Source organism: Folsomia candida, unplaced genomic scaffold, assembly GCF_002217175.1.
Source record: "Folsomia candida strain VU population unplaced genomic scaffold, ASM221717v1 Fcan01_Sc001, whole genome shotgun sequence".
Lineage (NCBI taxonomy): Eukaryota > Metazoa > Arthropoda > Collembola > Entomobryomorpha > Isotomidae > Folsomia > Folsomia candida.
This window is the reverse complement of record NW_019091193.1, coordinates 2,705,341-2,723,804: the sequence shown is the minus strand read 5'-3', so window position 1 is coordinate 2,723,804 and position 18,464 is coordinate 2,705,341. Positions and strand designations below refer to the sequence as shown.

General features: G+C 36.6%; 2 protein-coding genes across 2 annotated transcripts; both read right to left on the bottom strand.

The window, feature by feature from the left end:
* Positions 1 to 266: 266 nt before the first annotated feature.
* On the bottom strand, positions 267 to 6,693 carry LOC110842409 (ABC transporter G family member 23). The gene is given in 17 exon segments (XM_035846147.1): positions 267 to 592; positions 1,158 to 1,244; positions 1,302 to 1,565; positions 2,178 to 2,245; positions 2,341 to 2,456; positions 2,890 to 3,067; positions 3,129 to 3,333; positions 3,825 to 4,213; positions 4,351 to 4,409; positions 4,412 to 4,443; positions 4,516 to 4,555; positions 4,625 to 4,692; positions 4,756 to 4,907; positions 4,993 to 5,119; positions 5,257 to 5,286; positions 5,382 to 5,777; positions 5,850 to 6,693. Coding segments are annotated over 14 exon segments (1,662 nt in total). The 5' UTR covers positions 5,486 to 5,777; positions 5,850 to 6,693; the 3' UTR covers positions 267 to 592; positions 1,158 to 1,244; positions 1,302 to 1,471.
* Positions 6,694 to 8,583: 1,890 nt separating this feature from the next.
* On the bottom strand, positions 8,584 to 17,280 carry LOC110842106 (ABC transporter G family member 23). The gene is made up of 16 exons (XM_022087819.2): positions 17,137 to 17,280; positions 15,468 to 15,580; positions 15,313 to 15,342; positions 14,103 to 14,229; positions 13,834 to 13,985; positions 13,686 to 13,753; positions 13,579 to 13,618; positions 13,399 to 13,492; positions 12,879 to 13,267; positions 12,196 to 12,400; positions 11,900 to 12,077; positions 11,421 to 11,536; positions 11,244 to 11,311; positions 10,534 to 10,796; positions 10,221 to 10,307; positions 8,584 to 8,912 (listed from the first exon to the last, which is right to left on the bottom strand). The coding sequence occupies exons 2-16, from the start codon at positions 15,572 to 15,574 to the stop codon at positions 8,692 to 8,694; spliced, it is 2,145 nt and encodes a 714-aa protein (XP_021943511.2). The 5' UTR covers positions 15,575 to 15,580; positions 17,137 to 17,280; the 3' UTR covers positions 8,584 to 8,691.
* Between the last annotated feature and the right edge of the window lie 1,184 nt (positions 17,281 to 18,464).

Here is an 18,464-nt window from a genome sequence, read left to right as displayed (position 1 = left end):
TTGTTTAGTTTTCCGTTGAAAATGTGAAAGATTGTTCAACATTATACTTTTATGATATGTACATATCTTTAACCTTTTTCCGAAAAAATTCCGTCAACTTACAATACCTGACCCTATCTAAATAGAAATTCTGCAAGGATATAGTCAACGGACCCTCTGGTATGCATTTGTATGATCAAAGTTATCCATGTTATTACTTAAATATTTATAAGCAATAAATTCACTCCGATTGACCAAAGATTAAATAATTAAATTACATACAAAGATTAAATTACATACAAAAATATTCCTTTTTATTTCAGACCTTATTCTAACTAAATTTCCAGGAACCAATTTCGTGCACAATTCTTTTAAAAAATTGTCAATAATTTTCACTTATTTGTCTGTATCTTCCTCACAACACGGGACATCATCGAAAGGACGAAGATCCACACGATCGGTGCCAGCAATGCTGCCCGGACGGCGCTATGTTCCAAACCCCACCCACTATTCCACACGCGACGCATCCCCTCCATCGGCAGGGAGATCGGGTTGAGATACACGCAAACCCAACGGTAGTAAGGATTTACCATATCCAATGGCCACAAATTTCCTAAATTTACCAAGTTTGTACAATTATCATTACAGATAATTCCTGGAGTTTGACATTTTTCATGATTTTTCTTCCTTATGTTGGACTAATTTTATCTCGTTTTTTAGCGTAGGGACATTTTCCAATATGACTAACAGACATTTTTAGAAATCTGGTACATTCATGCAGATATTGATTTCCTGGTACTAAATTTGCTACCGCTTGGGATTAAGCTGGACCAGTAGCTTATTTAGAATTTTCTACTGATATGGCACATCTGTAACTTTAATACTGACGCAATCACCAAATTGTTACATATACGGTATTTTTTATCAATTGTGCTCTGGGAGAGTCATAAATATGTAAATGAAAACTACTTCGTATTCTTGTAATGCTTAATTTCTAAGGGTAGGGCCGTCCTTTTTGAGACGACACATTCTTAACTAAATTTCTAGTGCAAATGGGGAATATTTATCTGCAGACTTTACGCAACTTTTGTTACCAACCGGAGTAACTATTTAAATAAGTATTTCTGGACGCGTATTATATTGCCAAAATATTGCTACTGCCGCAATTTACGACTTACCGCTAGTTTGCAACGTCATTATCATGGCACCCAAGCTCGCCATAGTAACATCTAATCTCTTGGAGAAAATCGTCCCGATTAGCAGACCTACACAAAATAATATAAAAATTTCGCCTTCCAAAAATTACAAATTATGTCACCTACCAAATCCAATACTGACGAGACTGGTCAAGAAAGCGATGGCCAAACAGAGGACGAACGGCCCTTTAAAGCTATACCCCGCCGTGAAGAAACGGATCGCAAACACGATCCCGACCTGCATAAGGGACGTCACAATTTCAGAAATGAAATATGACATTCTCACGTGGCGGATGCTAACTCCGGGACGCTAAGGTTCGCTCCAACGTGCCAGCCTCTTTCTCCAGAATGAAGGAAAGTCCACAAATCATGGAAAATACGAAGTTCGTCCTGAAAATGCAACATGATAAGAACAATCCATAAAGGGTTTTGCGAGAATAATTATTATGCATGTCAATATCACGGATCACGGATTTGCACATTTTCTGAATTCTGCGTGCATAGCACATTTAATTTTTCTTGCGGTTCACCTCACTTTGCATGCATTGACGAGAGACAGAGTTTATTAAAGATGGAAAGCCCGTATCGTAGAAAATGTGCATTATGAGATTTATGCAAATTAGGTGAACCGCAACAAAAATTTTGCTACATGTACGCACTGCCCCGTATGGTCACCGCATTCTACAAATAAATACGCCCGATTGGGCGCAGCTAATAGTGGCCTTAGCACCAGTTGCGCCAGAAGTTGACGCTAATAAATTTTGCGATTTTTTAGCGGCATCCCTACGTTGGAAGAATAGGAAGCCAGATTTATTGGCGGCGGCGGCGCGTAAAATGCTGCCAGAAAATTCTACCTCCGCCGACATCTGTCCCGCATATATGGATATTCAAATTTAAAAATCCACCAGGTTGACCTGTCAGATCTTTTTAGGGTAACGCGACACTTGCATAAAATATTAAAATCCGGAAATCCTTGATATTGACAGAATGAAAATCACTAACAACACGATATTTGATGGGAGAAAATAATCCTGCCACGTAGATTCATTCGGATCCTGTTTTGAGTTGTACTAATGCAAATTTAGAAAAGAAAAATGTGTAAAAATAGATCCTATCTATCCTGATTGATAAATATTAGCGACGATGGATACATAAATTCTAGTACCTTAAGTGGAATTTCAACCGTCCTTGGGTCAGCTCCGACAACATTGACATGATTTTCCATAAATCTCAGGTATCCCTTCAGAATTTCGCCAGATACATAGCTAGCAGTGATCACGTCTGCATGTATTTCCAAATATGTTAGATACTTACAAATATTATGCTGCCAATGGAAGCCTCCTAGCGTATTTATGTATGCTCGCCGATGTTGACCAGCTTACGATTAGTGCCAATCGATCACATAGCATGAAAAAGGCACGAACCGCAAATGTTCAGATTTGGCAGAGATATTTGCATCCGAAAAGGAGAAAACTCGTTCTAAAATTGCTCAATTTAACAATTTTCAAATTCACTCCGCTTTTTCTCCTCTTCGGGTGCAAATATGTGTATTTTCTAGACCTGTGAATTGGCAGATGGTCTAATTTGCAAATTTCATACTAGTTGAATTTGTGATCGTTTGACACCAATTTGGTCAAAATGGGATAGCATACGCTGAGATATCTCCATTATGAGTCTGCGAAGATCAGCCAATTACGCTTATAGCGAAACGTACTCGATAAGTCTAACGAGACCTGGACCGTACTTTCGTCTAAATCCTGCTCCGTGGCGAATCTTGTGAACGCAAATCGGTTTATTGCATGTTTCGTGAAATTAGCGGGAAAATGCATAAATCCAATCGCACTTCCCGACTCGACGGTCGCTTTCGCGGCATTCCTTGAGAGTTGCGGTTGCTAAGAGATTTCGAGGAATCACTAGAAAATCGTCAACTTTTGTGGTAATTTTCTTACTTACCAGAATTATATTGGGCCCAATTTCCTTTAAGAATAAGCAACTCCAAGAGTTATTATTCTTCATGTGCGGGAAATTAGCATTCCCGCCGAAACAATCCACCTCTTCATTAAAGACTGACACCACCTGTCCAACGGGATCTCTGCCGATCGTGTAGTAGACTACAAGCGTGTTAACAGCGGGAAGTAAAAGGACAACTGCGAAGTACCTGAAAGACATAATTTGTACGATATAGGTATGTACATGGCTCAGAAAAAATGGCCTTCAAACTAGCCACATTTTTCATAAAGCTAACAATTTCCACATTCGCTGGTACAAAAAATCATAACCCATAGAAAGTTTTGTAGAGTACCATTTGTACCATTTAGTACCTTGCAAATTCTGTAGCTAGCTCAAAAAGTTTGCAAAATATGCAGACCAGTTTGAAAGGCACCGATTTCTCGCGGTTTTGAATAGTTAAATATATATATAAATATATAAATATTCAGAGGAATTATTCGTGTGCGTCACCTCATTTCCATAAATCTCACTATGCCAGATACACCAGCTTTCTATGTTGAATAAACTCGCGAATGCGTTAAAATATGAAAATTTGGTGGCACGCACAAATAATTCCACTGTATGTACTATGTACATTATTGAACATACATATGCATCAAATAAATTTAAAAATTTACAATTTCTCTGATTGGAACGTACATTGGCACCCTGTAATTTAGCAGAAAATTCCTTTTTGTAAGGGTGCTCACTTTCCGAAATTCCTCCACTATTTTTGCCCCAATTGATTTTTCACGCTGTTTCTCAATTTTATTTGAATCAGATTTCCCCACATTTTCCGGACGATACGAATAATTCTGTCGTAACCGAAAAGACAGAGGTTCAATGCCTCCTTCAAGTGGTTCTATTTCGCCATATTTATATTTTGAGAGGGTTTCAGTCGGCAGGAAATTGTAGCCTTCGTTTCCGTCTTCTTCGTCCTTTTTGCAAATGGATTTTAGTGCGTCTTCTAAAATCAGAGATCCGCCCAGTTCCAGGAGATGGCGCGGATTGTCCTCCGCAATAATTCGACCTCTCCGCATAATTCCTATCTGCAAAATGGTAAATAATAAAATTTGAGAAAAAATAGTTAGTTCAAAAGACTTGAAAATGGGACATTATTTTAGCAGCCCCCTTAGATATTTTTTTCACCGCATACAGAAAGTACCACTACATATGTAAAGTATACCTTGTCAAATTTTCGACATTCCTCCGTGTAATGCGTCGTCACAATGACGGTTGTTCCCATTTGGACACAAGCCCAGCAATGTGCAGCCAAATTCTGGATAATTATGCGCTATTTGAAATATCACTAATTGTACTGTACTTTGAATAATTCTTGAATTCGACGTACGACTCTCTTAACAAAGGGTCAACTCCCGTCGTTGGCTCATCTTCCGATAATTTTTTTTTATTATTTTTGAATTGATTTAGACCATTGATTATTTTAATAGTTTTAATACCAAGGATCAAAAGTTTGGGATGATGCAGCAACGCCACGGCCAACGAGACGCGCCGCTTCTGGCCGCCACTAAAGTGACATTTGCGATTAAATACTAGTTCATTTCCAAAAAAAATCTTGTACGCTCTTCACCTTAACGTTTGTACGTAACGATTTAGATCCTCCAGTTTCAAAACGGTTCTTAATTCTTCTCCTCTCTCAAGGATCTCATGTTTCGCCAGACCCATCAATTTCCCGAAATATTCGAATATTTCACATATTTTTAGTGGGTACAGGGCGATATCCTTTTAATTAAAATTAATTTTTTTACATTTGCTTTATCATTATTTAATTAATTAATAGATCCCTGTACCCTGGTTTAATAAATACCTGAGGCATATGTCCGATTGAGGTGACGATGTCATCCATACATTTCGCTGGATCCTTCCCCATCACGGAAATGTACCCAGAGTCCAACCTTTTCTGGCCTAGGATGCAATTAAGCAACGTCGTCTTTCTACGTATGTGCATACATGAATCATGAATTCACGTGCGATGTTTAATTTTAATTGACAAAAAAAAACATTGTTAAGACAAACGAGGCTCTAACGATTAGAATCTCGTTGTCTCGCCGCAATAAAATAAAATTCTCACCCGCATCCACTCGCTCCAAGTAATCCGTAACTAGAAATATGTGTGATAAAATTGCACAATATGTACGTAATTAACATGTACCCATATGGGTAATATACATAAGTTGTACGTTTTGTTACTCTTACATCGTCCCAGTTTCCACCTCCATGGATAAATTGGTCAAAATAGGAACTCCGAACTGGTAACTTTTACACCCATTCGAGACGCGTACAGAGTATGAATTAGCCATTGTTGACTACCTGTCTCTCTGAAAATGTCAAGGAAATGTAAAAAAAAAACATATTGAAAGTCACAGTAGAATTTCATCTACAATGACAAAAATGTATACAAATGAATGGACAGCATTTATCGAGCAGATACATAAATGACATGTTCACGTTTTAAATCAATCGGTACAACGAACGTAACCAAGAGGTGAAACACGTCGGACGTGCTTTCGACATTTGCGATCTTTTGTCTTGCCCACACGTTCACGGTGTCACCTCAAGTCGAATGATCTATTCCGTTGGATACATCTTTATCTGCGGAAAACAGTATCCATATGAATCGTCACATGACGTCGTTCTATGTATGTAATAATAAAAAATTATGACCTATGACTTTGCGCCGTAGCTTTGCGACATGGATGTCATACATATTTCCCAGCCAGGTCTGTCCCTAGACCTAAATAAGTTAGGTGTCAAGTTTCTGTTTCGAGCCTTTGTCACGAGTCATCTGACCAGGAAACAAACAGGGGCGGACATAACGATCTTATAAAGGGAAGATCACACCATATTACATACATATTTCATCCTTTAATAAATACACATCGCAAAAATTTTATTTGTCAGGTAGGTTACCTACCTAACAAACAAAATTGATTAATTATTAGGTCATAGATTTGCTTGCGTACAAGGAAAACAAGAGAAAGTCTGACCAAAAAAATGTTATGTAAGTCTGCAAATTTACTGGGTACCTCTAATTGTTACATATGTATGCAATCTCACCAATTATTTAATAAGCTCCTCGTCAGGTACTTATGTAAGTACCTTCCCACACTTTGATGACCAAATTCATGTAAAAATTTAGTAAAATCTTGTAAATAATCAAGTATTTATATTGAACCTATTCACGTCACGCAGTCTTTGGCAGATAACTTTGTAAAATCCGTAAATTTTAAAACAGTTTGACAAACTGTTACAAAATAAACAGGCGTCCTTAGTCTGAGGAAACTTACAAAAATTTATGAGTTAATTTTATTTTAAAATATTTGTAAAAGTTTGTAGGTTTACGGATTTAGCAAGTCGTCCATTTTTTCAACATTAACCTCAAATATTTCGATAAATTCCAACCATCCCACAAATTGTTAATTGTATGAATTTTGACTACATAATTAGTAATTATTAATTACAAAAATTCTACCAAATCTGACTGTTACACTTCACACCATATCGTAGTTTGAGCCTTAATTTTTCCAGTATTGCAATATTACTTACTTTGACAAAACTTTTGCAAATCGTAAACGATTCGATTTTCACCAAACTTGTCACTGACTTATTTCATGCTGTATGTAAAAGTGGTATAAATTGAATAAAAATCAAAATTAGTTCACAAGAGGTAATTATCTTCCTCCGATTTACCAAATTACCCACTGAAGCTACATAATACTTTCATATAGAAACAAATCCAGGCTGGCTTATTTAAACATCTCATGCATTGCGTGGGAACTAGTTTAACAAAGACGTCAGCTAAATATATAAATAATTACAATCGGTTTATTGCGATTACTTCAAATTGTGTGCATACACGCGTATATGCACAAAAACTGGAATCATGTTGCAATTAAAACGTGCTTTTACCTACATAGGTACATAGGCTGATTTGTAAATATGCATGTACATACGTACATACAAATGTTCACATTATGTACATACATACATCAACTCTAATAAAGTGTTAGTATGATCCCTGGGTCCGTCTTCGTAATGCAAGTTGCCCCATAGAGGAGACAACGAAGGAAGCGGACCACTGCATGCATGCACTATACTGCATGAATGAATGCATGCATGAACATGTACATACTGCTACCCCACATACATACATCACTCATCAATGGTGGTTATCATGATAAGTGATCGTGATAAACACTATTAATTAATTATTTTAGTTTGAGAAACTCCACCCACAGCGAGTGGCAGATCAATTCGAATGTATTTTTGACGGTGAATCCAACGCCAATGGTTTCAACCTGCGAGACCCCCGTGACCTTGCCGTGACCGTGGTGTCCAAATATGGCTTATTAGTGATGTCGCACATCAATTCGAATGTATTTTTGACGCTGAATCCGAATCCGTCAATAGCTTGGCGTTAATTGTAGAAGTTAACGGGGTTTATGGAACTTAACGGGAGCGTGGGAATTTAAATAGTTAGCTATGCAGTTACTCCCACGCGACGGGAATTTAAGTAATTAGCTATTCAACTACTCCCACAGAGGGAAATCAAATTGTACTGTGACCAGATTAATTAAAATGCAGTATAACTTGGGCAAACCCTCATTCTGATGTATGTATGTGGTATGACAAAGTCTCCACTGGGAATTATTTAAAGTATAGTATGACGGATTTTTCGCTTTGGGCACACCCCCCACTGGAACTCTAGAACCCGGCCTTGGCCGGGCTATACGCTAGTATGTATATAAACTCGTGCTAGTCTTACATAAATGTTCAAGCTGGCAGGTGAACAAATTTTTAATCCAGGTTTCCCTATATAAATATGTAAATATACGTAAATACAATCAGTAAGATCAGTAATGAAGACAGCATGTACGTATGTATGTAAACCCTGGCGAGTATTATCACATTTTGTCGGAAAATATGCAGAGATCGATATACAGATACATATACATATGTGCAGGCGTAATTTTCGTTGGCACAAAAATTCTTCGATACCACTTTGCTGGGTTTTCCATGAAAAATAGTAATCAACCAACAAATCTATTAATATCCCTCGAAATCTCAGCTTTCCTAAGCTACATAAATACATCAGTATCACACCAAATTTATCCGTTTGAAACACGCCATGAAATGTAATGATAAAGTTACCAAACGATGAAAATTGTTCATAAAATTAATCAAGGGTGAGTTAATGTACCAGACGAACAATTAGCCCCGGTTGCCAATTTCCAAGATCGGGCGCTGCTACCTATCTAGAAATTCTGCAAGGATACAGTCAACGGACCCTGGTATGCATTTGCATGATCAAAGTTATCCATATTATTACGTAGATATTTACAAGCAATAAATTCACTCTGATTGACCAAAGATTAAATAAATGTCTTCAAATCCGATGTATGTATATAAAAAAAACATTAATTTTTATGTCAGACCTTATTCTAGATATCTAAATTTCCAGGAACCAATTTCGTACACAATTCTTTTAAACAATTGTCAATAATTTTCACTTATTCGCCTGCACCTTCCTCAAAATACGCGACGCCATCGAAAGGACGAAGATCCAGACGATCGGTGCCAGCAATGCTGTCCGGATGGCACTATGTTCCATACCCCACCCACTATTCCACACACGACGCATCCCCTCCATCGGCAGGGAGATCGGGTTGAGGTACACGCAAACCCAACGGTAGTAAGGACTTATCAGCTCCAACGGCCATACAATTCCTAAATTGACCACGATTATCATTAATTCTTGGCGTTAAAAATTTTTCAAGAATTTGTTTCCTGAAATTGTATCCGGTTTCTAAATGTTGTAACACTATAACGAATATCTTCCTCTCTTAACCTTACTTACAGTGACTATAATTACAAAAAAAACCTCTTTTGAGTATGATAACTTATTTCATACATAAGTACATTTGGTAACAACCAATTGAATTTTCATGATGTTCTATGTATAAAAGACTAATTTGTAGATATGAATGTCAACCAGTTGATTCGGTGTAAATTTCCATCCAACAATTGCCACCCACCAATTGCCACTCCACAATTGCCACTCTTTACCAATTGCCATCCACCAATTTCCACTATATGCCAATTCCCGCCTTTGCATTTTTTATGTATTTTACCACGAAGTCATTTATACATTCATATAATCATGCCCCGTAACAGAGGTATCGGCTATGTTTAGCCCAAGAATTTATTACTGTTTAGTTGTTTGTACGTAAAATTCAAAATGCATGTTTTATTCCAAAACTTACGAAGTTTCATTTATTTCTGGATAACTGTTCAGGTTTAATACAATAAATGGGTAGATCATATAAATGGGTAGATTACTGCTTACCACGAATAATATATGGGGCTGGTACATTCGAAGGATGATTGCAATTGGATACAGAGTACGCTACTGCTAAATCTTGTAATAATAAAAACGAGTGTACATTATTGAAGAGGATAAAGAATTTTTGCTAGAAAAATGGGAAGCGAACCATGATTTTGACTGAAAGACTCTTGCAAAAGTTACCCAAACAGTAAAATTTGAAGAAAACACCTAGCTTTCCTTCTTTCATGAGCATGAAAATGCAAAGGTGGGAATTGGCATATAGTGGAAATTGGTGGATGGCAATTGGTAAAGAGTGGCAATTGTGGAGTGGCAATTGGTCGGTGGAAATTGGTCAAGAGTGGCAATTGTCGAGTGGCAATTGGTGGGTGGCAATTGTTGGATTGAAAAGTGCATATTACCCAACCAGTTTTCAAGTTTTGAGTTTTTTGACAAACAAAAACTCAAATATTGATTTGTCGGTACCAAGTTTCCTATCAAATTTTAGGAATAAAGTTATTCCAGTTGGTAACACTTTGCTCCCGATGTTGTAAAACCTTAATGCCGAGCTATTACCATACCGTATCAATCTGCTTTAGTAAAGTCATATGTAAATACATGAATACTAAAATTTTTTGAGATGTCACATTCATAAATAACTCAATTTTCGTGGGGTATCTTATAAATAAAAGGCAACTATTTATAACACTTACCACTAGTTTGCAACGCCATTATCATGGCAAACAAGCTCGCCATAGTGACGTCTAATCGCTTGGATAACATTGTCCCGTATAGCAAACCTATGCAACAAAAATTTAAAATTTCTCCCTTGCAAAAATTACACATTAGGGGCCATTCATAAATTAGGTAACACAAAAATCGCGATTTTTCAGTCCCCCCTTTAACATGTGCGACATACATACATAAATAGATAAATATGTACGATATCATTGGAGCCTTACACCCCTCATCCTTTCTTTCTTGCGTTACATAATTTATGAACGGCACCTCACATGTGCCACTTACCCAACCCAATGCTGACCAGACTGGTCAACAAAGCGATGGCAAAACAGAGGACGAACTGCCCCTTGATATTGTATCCCACCGTGAAGAAACGGATCGCAAACACGATCCCGACCTGCATAAGGGACGTCACAGTTTCAGAAATGAAGTAGGACATTCTCACGTGGCGGATGCTAACTCCGGACGCTAAGGTTCGCTCCAACGTGCCAGCCTCTTTCTCCAGGATGAAGGAAAGTCCACAAATCATAGAAAATACGAAGCTTGTCCTGAAAATACAATTATGATCCAGATTGGTTTTTGCAGAAATAATGATCTGTCACAATCTTTGTGGCAATAAGGATTTGAATATTTTCAGAATTCTGTCTATATGTACATATGCACTACCCCATATTACGAAGTGCGATATTTAGCTTTCGTATATTTATTAGGGGCCTGAGCACGTCGATAAATTACGCCAAATTTGGTAATTTCTCGGCGGCGCCGATTGTTGGAGGATGGAAAGCCTTATTTATCGGCGGCAGCGGTGCGTAAAATTCTACCGGGGCCGACATCAGTCCCGCGTATTTGGATGTGCAAATTAAAAAACTGTCACATCAAGCTGCAAAGGTCAGGTTGACCTTTCAAACTTCTTCTGGGTAAGGCAACACTTGCAAAAAATATTCAAATCCGGAAATCCATGATATATGTATGTAGACAATGTGAGAATCACTAACAATATGATATTTGACGGGAGGAAGCTGTCCTGCCATGTAAACTCATATGGATCCAGTTTTGCGTTGTACTAATGCAAATTTAGAAAAAAATGTGTAAAAATAGATCATGTCGTTATCTGATAAGTAAATATTAGCGACGATGGATGCATATATATGTATTTACGTAAATTCAAGTACCTGGAGAGGAACTTCTACCGTCCTTGGGTCGACTCCGATAACGCTGGCTCGATTTTTCATAAATCTCTGGTATCCATCCAAAATTTCGCGCGACACATAGCTGGCAGTTATCGCGTCTGTATATATTTAATTATTTATGAATTTACTCATTTATAAATATTCAACTGACAATGGAATTTTTTAAGCTACATCGGAGTTTTCTAGCGAATTATATCAAAAAATCAAGCCAGAAATCAGGAATCACATGACATTTACGTTTCCGTTGAATGGCTCCATTGACCCAAAATATTGGTGGACGTATGAACTTCGACCCCAATATTTTTCTCCACAGGGGTTATTCAACGGGGTGATAAGTGCCATGTGATTTGAAATTTTTGGCTCGATTTTTCGATATAACTCGATAAAGTCCCGATGTTTGTAGGTTGGAAACATGTTCCATTGTAAGTGCGCCAAAATCAGACAATTATAGCGAAACGTACTCGATAAGTCTAACGAGACGTGGACCGTACTCCCATCTAAATCCTGCTCCATGGCGAATCTTGAGTACGCAAATCTGCTTATCGAGTGTTTCGTGTAATTGGTAGGAATGTGCATAAATCCAATCGCACTACCCAACTCAACGGTCGCTTTCGCAGAAATCTTCGAGAGGTGTGGTTGCTAGAGAGGTTGTTAATTAATAAATAAATAATAAATAATAAATATTTATTTCCATTTTTCGTAGTCAATTTCTACATCATTTTTAAATTGTCACCCGTGTGGTAAATTTTTACCTTACCAGAATTATATTGGGCCCAATTTCCTTTAAGAGCAAGCAACTCCAAGACTGATTATCTTCCACGTGCGGGGAATTGATATTCCCGCCGAAACAGTCCACCTCTTCATTAAAGACGGACACCACATGTCCAATGGGATCTCTGCCAATCGTGTAGTAGATTAAAAACGCGTTAACCGCGGGAAGTATGAGGGCAACTGATAAGTACCTGAAAGGCGTAATTTCTGGAATGTACAGTGATCAACAAAAACAATCATACGGCTTTCAAACTGTTCTATCTAGCACATTTTCATCGAAGCTAACAATTCTCACATTTGCAGATAAACAAGATCATAACCCATAGAAAGTTTCTAGGGTATCTTTTGCTAATACCGTGCAAATTCTCAAATCGCTAGCTCAAAAACTTTGCGAAACAGTTTGAAAGATATATGTACTTATTTATCGTGTTATTGAATAATTATATGTATATGTATAAATACCTACATATGCAATCCAATTATTTGTGTGTCACCTCATTTGCATAAATCTCAATATGCCCATCTTCAGCGATACGAGCTTTTCATACTGAATAAATAGACTTTGTTCCTCGCGAATGCGTCAAAATACGCAAATGAGGTGACATTCATAAATAATTCTATTTTATGTATCATCTAATAAATTGAAAAATTTCCCCGATTGAAACATACATTGGCACCCTGTAATTCAGCAGAAAATTCCGTTTCGTGAGGGTGCTCACTTTCCGAAATTCCTCCGCAATTTTCTCTCTGATGGATTTTTCGCTGTGTTCCTTCATTTTACTTGAATCAGATTTTCCCACTTTTTCTGGACGATACGAATAATACTGTCGTAACCGAAAAGACAAAGGTTCAATCCCTCCATCAAGTGGTTCTATTTCGCCATATTTATACTTTGAGAGTGTTTCCGTCGGGAGGAAACTGTAGACATCGTTTCCGTCCTCTTCATCCTTTTTGCAAATGGATTTTAGCGCGTCTTCTAAAATCAGGGATCCACCCAGTTCCAGGAGATGGCGCGGATTGTCCTCCGCAATAATTCGACCTCTCCGCATAATTCCAATCTGCAAAATGGAGAATAATAAAATTTGAAAAAGACTGGTTACTGTGAAAGACTTGGAAATTCTTAGCAGCCCCGTTTAATGTTTTTTTTTTGCCACCGCATACGGAAAGTACCACTAAACAAGGTACGTACCTTGTCAAATTTTCGGCATTCCTCTGTGTAATGCGTCGTCACAATGACAGTTGTTCCCATTTTGGATACAAGCCCAGCAATGTACTGCCAAATTCTGGATAAATATTAGTTATAATTTATTTAAATTATCATTAATTGTAGTAAAAATTTACATTTTGAATAATTCTTAATTCGACTTACGACTCTCTTAACAAAGGATCAACTCCCGTTGTGGGCTCATCTTCCGATATATTTTTTATTAGTTTTGAATTGATTTAGACCATTGATTAGCTTAATAATTTTAATACCAAGAATCAAAAGTTGGGGATGATTCAGCAACGCCACGGCCAACGAGACGCGCCGCTTCTGCCCACCGCTAAATTTTAATTAGTCTTGAAGTCAAATTTTATTTACGACGTAGTTAATTTTAAGCATGTAAATATGCAAATTAGTTACCTTAAAGTTTGCACGTAACTGTGTAGATCTTCCAGTTTTAACACGTTTCTCAATTCGTCCCCTCGAGAAAGTATCTCATGCTTACTTAGACCCATCAACTTTCCGAAATATTCAAATATTTCACATATTTTTAGTGGGTACAGGGCGATGTCCTTTAAATTTAAATTAATAAATTTTTCTTACGAAATTCGAATTTTTCTAAATTCTTACATTTACTTTATCATTATTTAATTAATTAATAGATACATGCACCCTCTTTTAATAAATACCTGAGGCATATGCCCGATTGAGGTCACGATGTCATCCATACATTTCGCTGGATCTTTCCCCATCACGGAAATATATCCAGAGTCCAACTTTTTCTGGCCGAGGATGCAATTAAGCAGCGTCGTCTTTCTACGTACGTACATACATGCATAAATCTGCGTGTAATGAATCATCACACATCAGTTATGATTAATTTTAATTGACAAAAAAACATTCTTCAGACAAATGAGGCTAATGATTAGGGTTCTACATGTCATATTTGTCGTGTCATATTTGTCCGTCATAAATGTCAAATATCATAAATGTCAGACATTTATCGATTGTGTCAATGTCAGACATTTATGACAAATTGACATATACGAAAAATGTCATAAATGTCATAAATGTCGCGACATTTATGACATTTATGACATTTTCATAGATTTTTTAGTACTGACTCAATTTCCCCGCTGCATTCAATCTTTGCACATTTTAACTGAGCTTCATTAAACTTGAGTGTTCAAAAAAATAACCTGTTAATTACTTGGGAGAGGAGTCCATGTATATGTTATTCTCATATCTTGATGCCCTTTGGATATGTTGGAGTACCCTTACGAGTCTATTAAAACCCTGAAGTGGTTTAATTCCGTGACCCAATTTGCGCCCGCCACACCCACGCAAAGGCGCCAAAAATACGAAAAAAGTCCTGCTTTTATGTGCTTCAACTGTCACCAAAAATCCAATTCTGCTCGAATTTTGATACAATTTATATTTTTGTGACCCTAGATACTTATGTGATCATATCCTATAGCAATCTCAACTTTTTTGAAATTATCTAAATTGGCCATCGAGTCAAACCGCTTTATGGTTATGAATCACTAACCTAGGGGACCCAAAATGCAGAGGGCATCAAAATCTGAAGATGACATGTAGAGGGCCTTTCCTCGTTAGTCGTCATATATTTAAGTAAATAGTTTCGAAAATTTCCGTTGAATTATAGCATTTAAGTTCAACCTGGATTGTCTGAATGTCATAACTGTGATGTCATAAATGTCATATTTGTCATATTTGTCAGACATTTATCAATAATGTCAATGTCAGACATTTATGACAAATATGACACGACATGACAAATATGACATGTCCTGACAAGTACTTCTTGACACGGACATTGTAGAACCCTACTAATGATTAGAATCTCGTTGTCTGGCCGCAATAAAATAAAATTCTCACCCGCATCCACTCGCTCCTAGTAATCCGTAACTAGAAGTATGTAAAAGTTAATACGTACATAAGTAATTACCTCGTTAACATGTACCCATGCACCTACATATGTGTGGGTAGTGTACATATGTATGTACATAATTTGTACGTTTTGTTGTTCTTACATCGTCCCAGTTTCCACCTCCATGGACAAATTGGTCAAAATGGGGACTCCGAACTGGTAACTTTTGCACCCATTCGAGACGCGTACAGAGTATGAGTTAGCCATCATTGATTACTGAAAATGTCAAGAAAATGTAAAAAAAAAACATTATTGAAAGACATGAATGTACATTAGAATTTAAAATTCTAAATTTGATTTAAAATGTTAAAAATGTATCCAAGTATTTAAATGGGAACATTTTTCGAGATGGCTTAAATGATATTTTCGCATTTTAAATGAACCGTTGCGACGAATGTAACCATGGTTACATTTGTCTTGACCCCCTGCAGCGGGTCAGGACAACATGTCCAACGTTAAAATGAATAGTATTTTGTTTTTGCTCATTCAAAACTTTCGACACATTTGACGCGTCGAAAGATTTTTGCACATGCGACCTTTTACCTCTTCACACCGTCAACCGTAATGGGATCATCATTCTATGCAACCTATTCTGTTAGATACATATATAGGTCTTTAAAAATAGCGTCGATTTGATTCTTCATATGATGTCTTTCTTATTTGAAAAAAATCATGACTTTTGACCTGACGCCGTGGCTTTGTGACATACATCGCCTATATTTTCTAGTTAGGTCTACCCTTTGACCTTGATAATTTATGCTTAACTACATGTCATTTCGGGAAGGGAAGATCTTACGTCGCCCCTTAATAAGTGCACATTGCAAGAATTATGTTTGTTAGGTTAGGTAACTAATTTGCGTACAAGGAAATCAAGAGAAAGTCCGACTAAAAAAATGTTATGTAAGTCTGCTAATTTATTGTCTACCTCTAAATGTTACATGTGTAACTCACCAATTAATAAGCTCCTCGTCAGGTACATATTATGTAAGTACCTTCCCACACTTTTATGACCAGATTCATGTAAAAATGCAGTCAAATATGGCCAATAATCATGTATTTATATTGAGGCTATTCACGCAGTCGTTAGTAGATAACTTTGTAGATAAAATCCGTAAAAAAATAATTTGACAAACTAACAGAGTTAATTTTATTTTAAAATATTTGTAAAAGTTTGCGGATTTTACGGGTTTACAAAGTTACCAAGGAGCGTATATGAATTGTCCCATCATTTGGTTGTGTATTTATGTATATATGCATACTTCATCCGGAGTAAAACTCAAACTCTAAAAGTTGAAATTTGACATTACGGTATGAGTCTTTTTTTTGGTAATATTTACCCCACCCCCACCGCCTATGTGGCCTGTATGCGCTATATTAAAATTAAAATCTTCCCCATTTTAGTCAACCTCTTGACTAAAATGCGATAGTGTGAAGTGCAACACTCTAGATAATTTTGTTGAAATTTTAAAATTATGTATGAAGTTAGAATCTTTACAATCAATGTTGCTTGAGGTATGTATATGTATATACCTACATATGTAGTTTGCGTTATGGTCATAATTTCTAAGAATCGTTGAGGTCAAAGTTGAAAAAATTGACGATTTTTATCAAGCAAGGGTAGAAGACTCGAGTCTGCTGCCTAAAGCAACCTTGGTTGGATTTGTTCTGGTTGTATTGACTTGAACTTCATAATTGCCAAATTTCAACAAAATTTCCATTTCACACCATCGCATGGTATGCCCTAATTTTTCCAGAATTGCAAGATTACTTACCTTAACAAAAGCTTTCACAAATTTTAAACGATTTTGCTGTCACCAAACTTATTTCCGCCTCGTAAAGTGGTACAAATTGAATTTCAAATCAAAATTAGTTTACAAAAAGTACATAATTATTCCTCCGATTAACCTAAATGCCCACTGAAGCTATGTACATAGTTTCATGTTGAAACAAATCCAGGCTGGCATATTTTCATCGCATACATGGCGTGGGAACTAGTTTAACAAAGACGTGAGTTAAACATAAATAATTGAAATTAGTTTATTACGAAGACTTGCGAATTGTGTACGTACACGCGGACATATACAAAAAACCGGAATCATGTTGCAATTATATATAAAGCTACGAAGGGTTTGTTACACGTGCTTCTACCTATAAATGCTGATTTGTAAATATGTACGTAAGTATAGATAAATGTTCACATTATGTACATACAAATGTATGTAGGGTACATACATACACACATACACATATGTACATATATACACTCAAGCTCGCCTTCAATATATGTACAAATTGGCAAGCGAAAAAATTTTTAATCCAGGTTTCACTTTAGGTACAATCAGTAATGAATCATTCCTAACGATTGATGAAGAACGCATGCACATACAAACCTATGTAAATAAATAAACCCTGGCAAGTGTTATCATCACAAATTGTCGGAAAATATGCGGAGATCGCGATACACAGATATTTACATACATATGTATGTACGTACGTGCAGCTTGTGTTGGCACCAATTCTTAACACCACACCACATGTACTAATGTATTTCTGGGATTTCCATAAAAATAATAATGTGAAAAGAAATTTATAGGTACCTCGAAATCTCAGCTTTTCTAAGCTAGGTACATACATAAATCCATTAGTATTACACCAAATTTGTCCATTTGGAATACGCCATGAAATGTAATGACAAATTTAACAAACCATGAAAATGTTTCATAAAATTTATCAAGGTGGAGTTAAGGTATCAGACTGATAATTGCCCCTTTCGGGTTTGTCAGTTTAATCAATGACAATTTCTTTGCCTGACATGTAAACACTTAAGAAATTTAATCAGTTTCATAAAAAAATAAACATAAGGAAACTTGCAGAGTTTATGCAACTCGATTTTTAAAGGGATGTCGTTTATGCTTCTAGTAAAATAACGATAGCTCAAAAACCGCTTATAGCACAACGATCGTCATGGAATGTAGCCTACTACGTAAATTGCGTACATACTATATGTCTCGGTTCCCCTTAATTTACAATTATGTAAGTGGAATCCAATCTAATACTTTGTAACATTTTCATGCATAACATTTTTAAGTCGAACTACGTA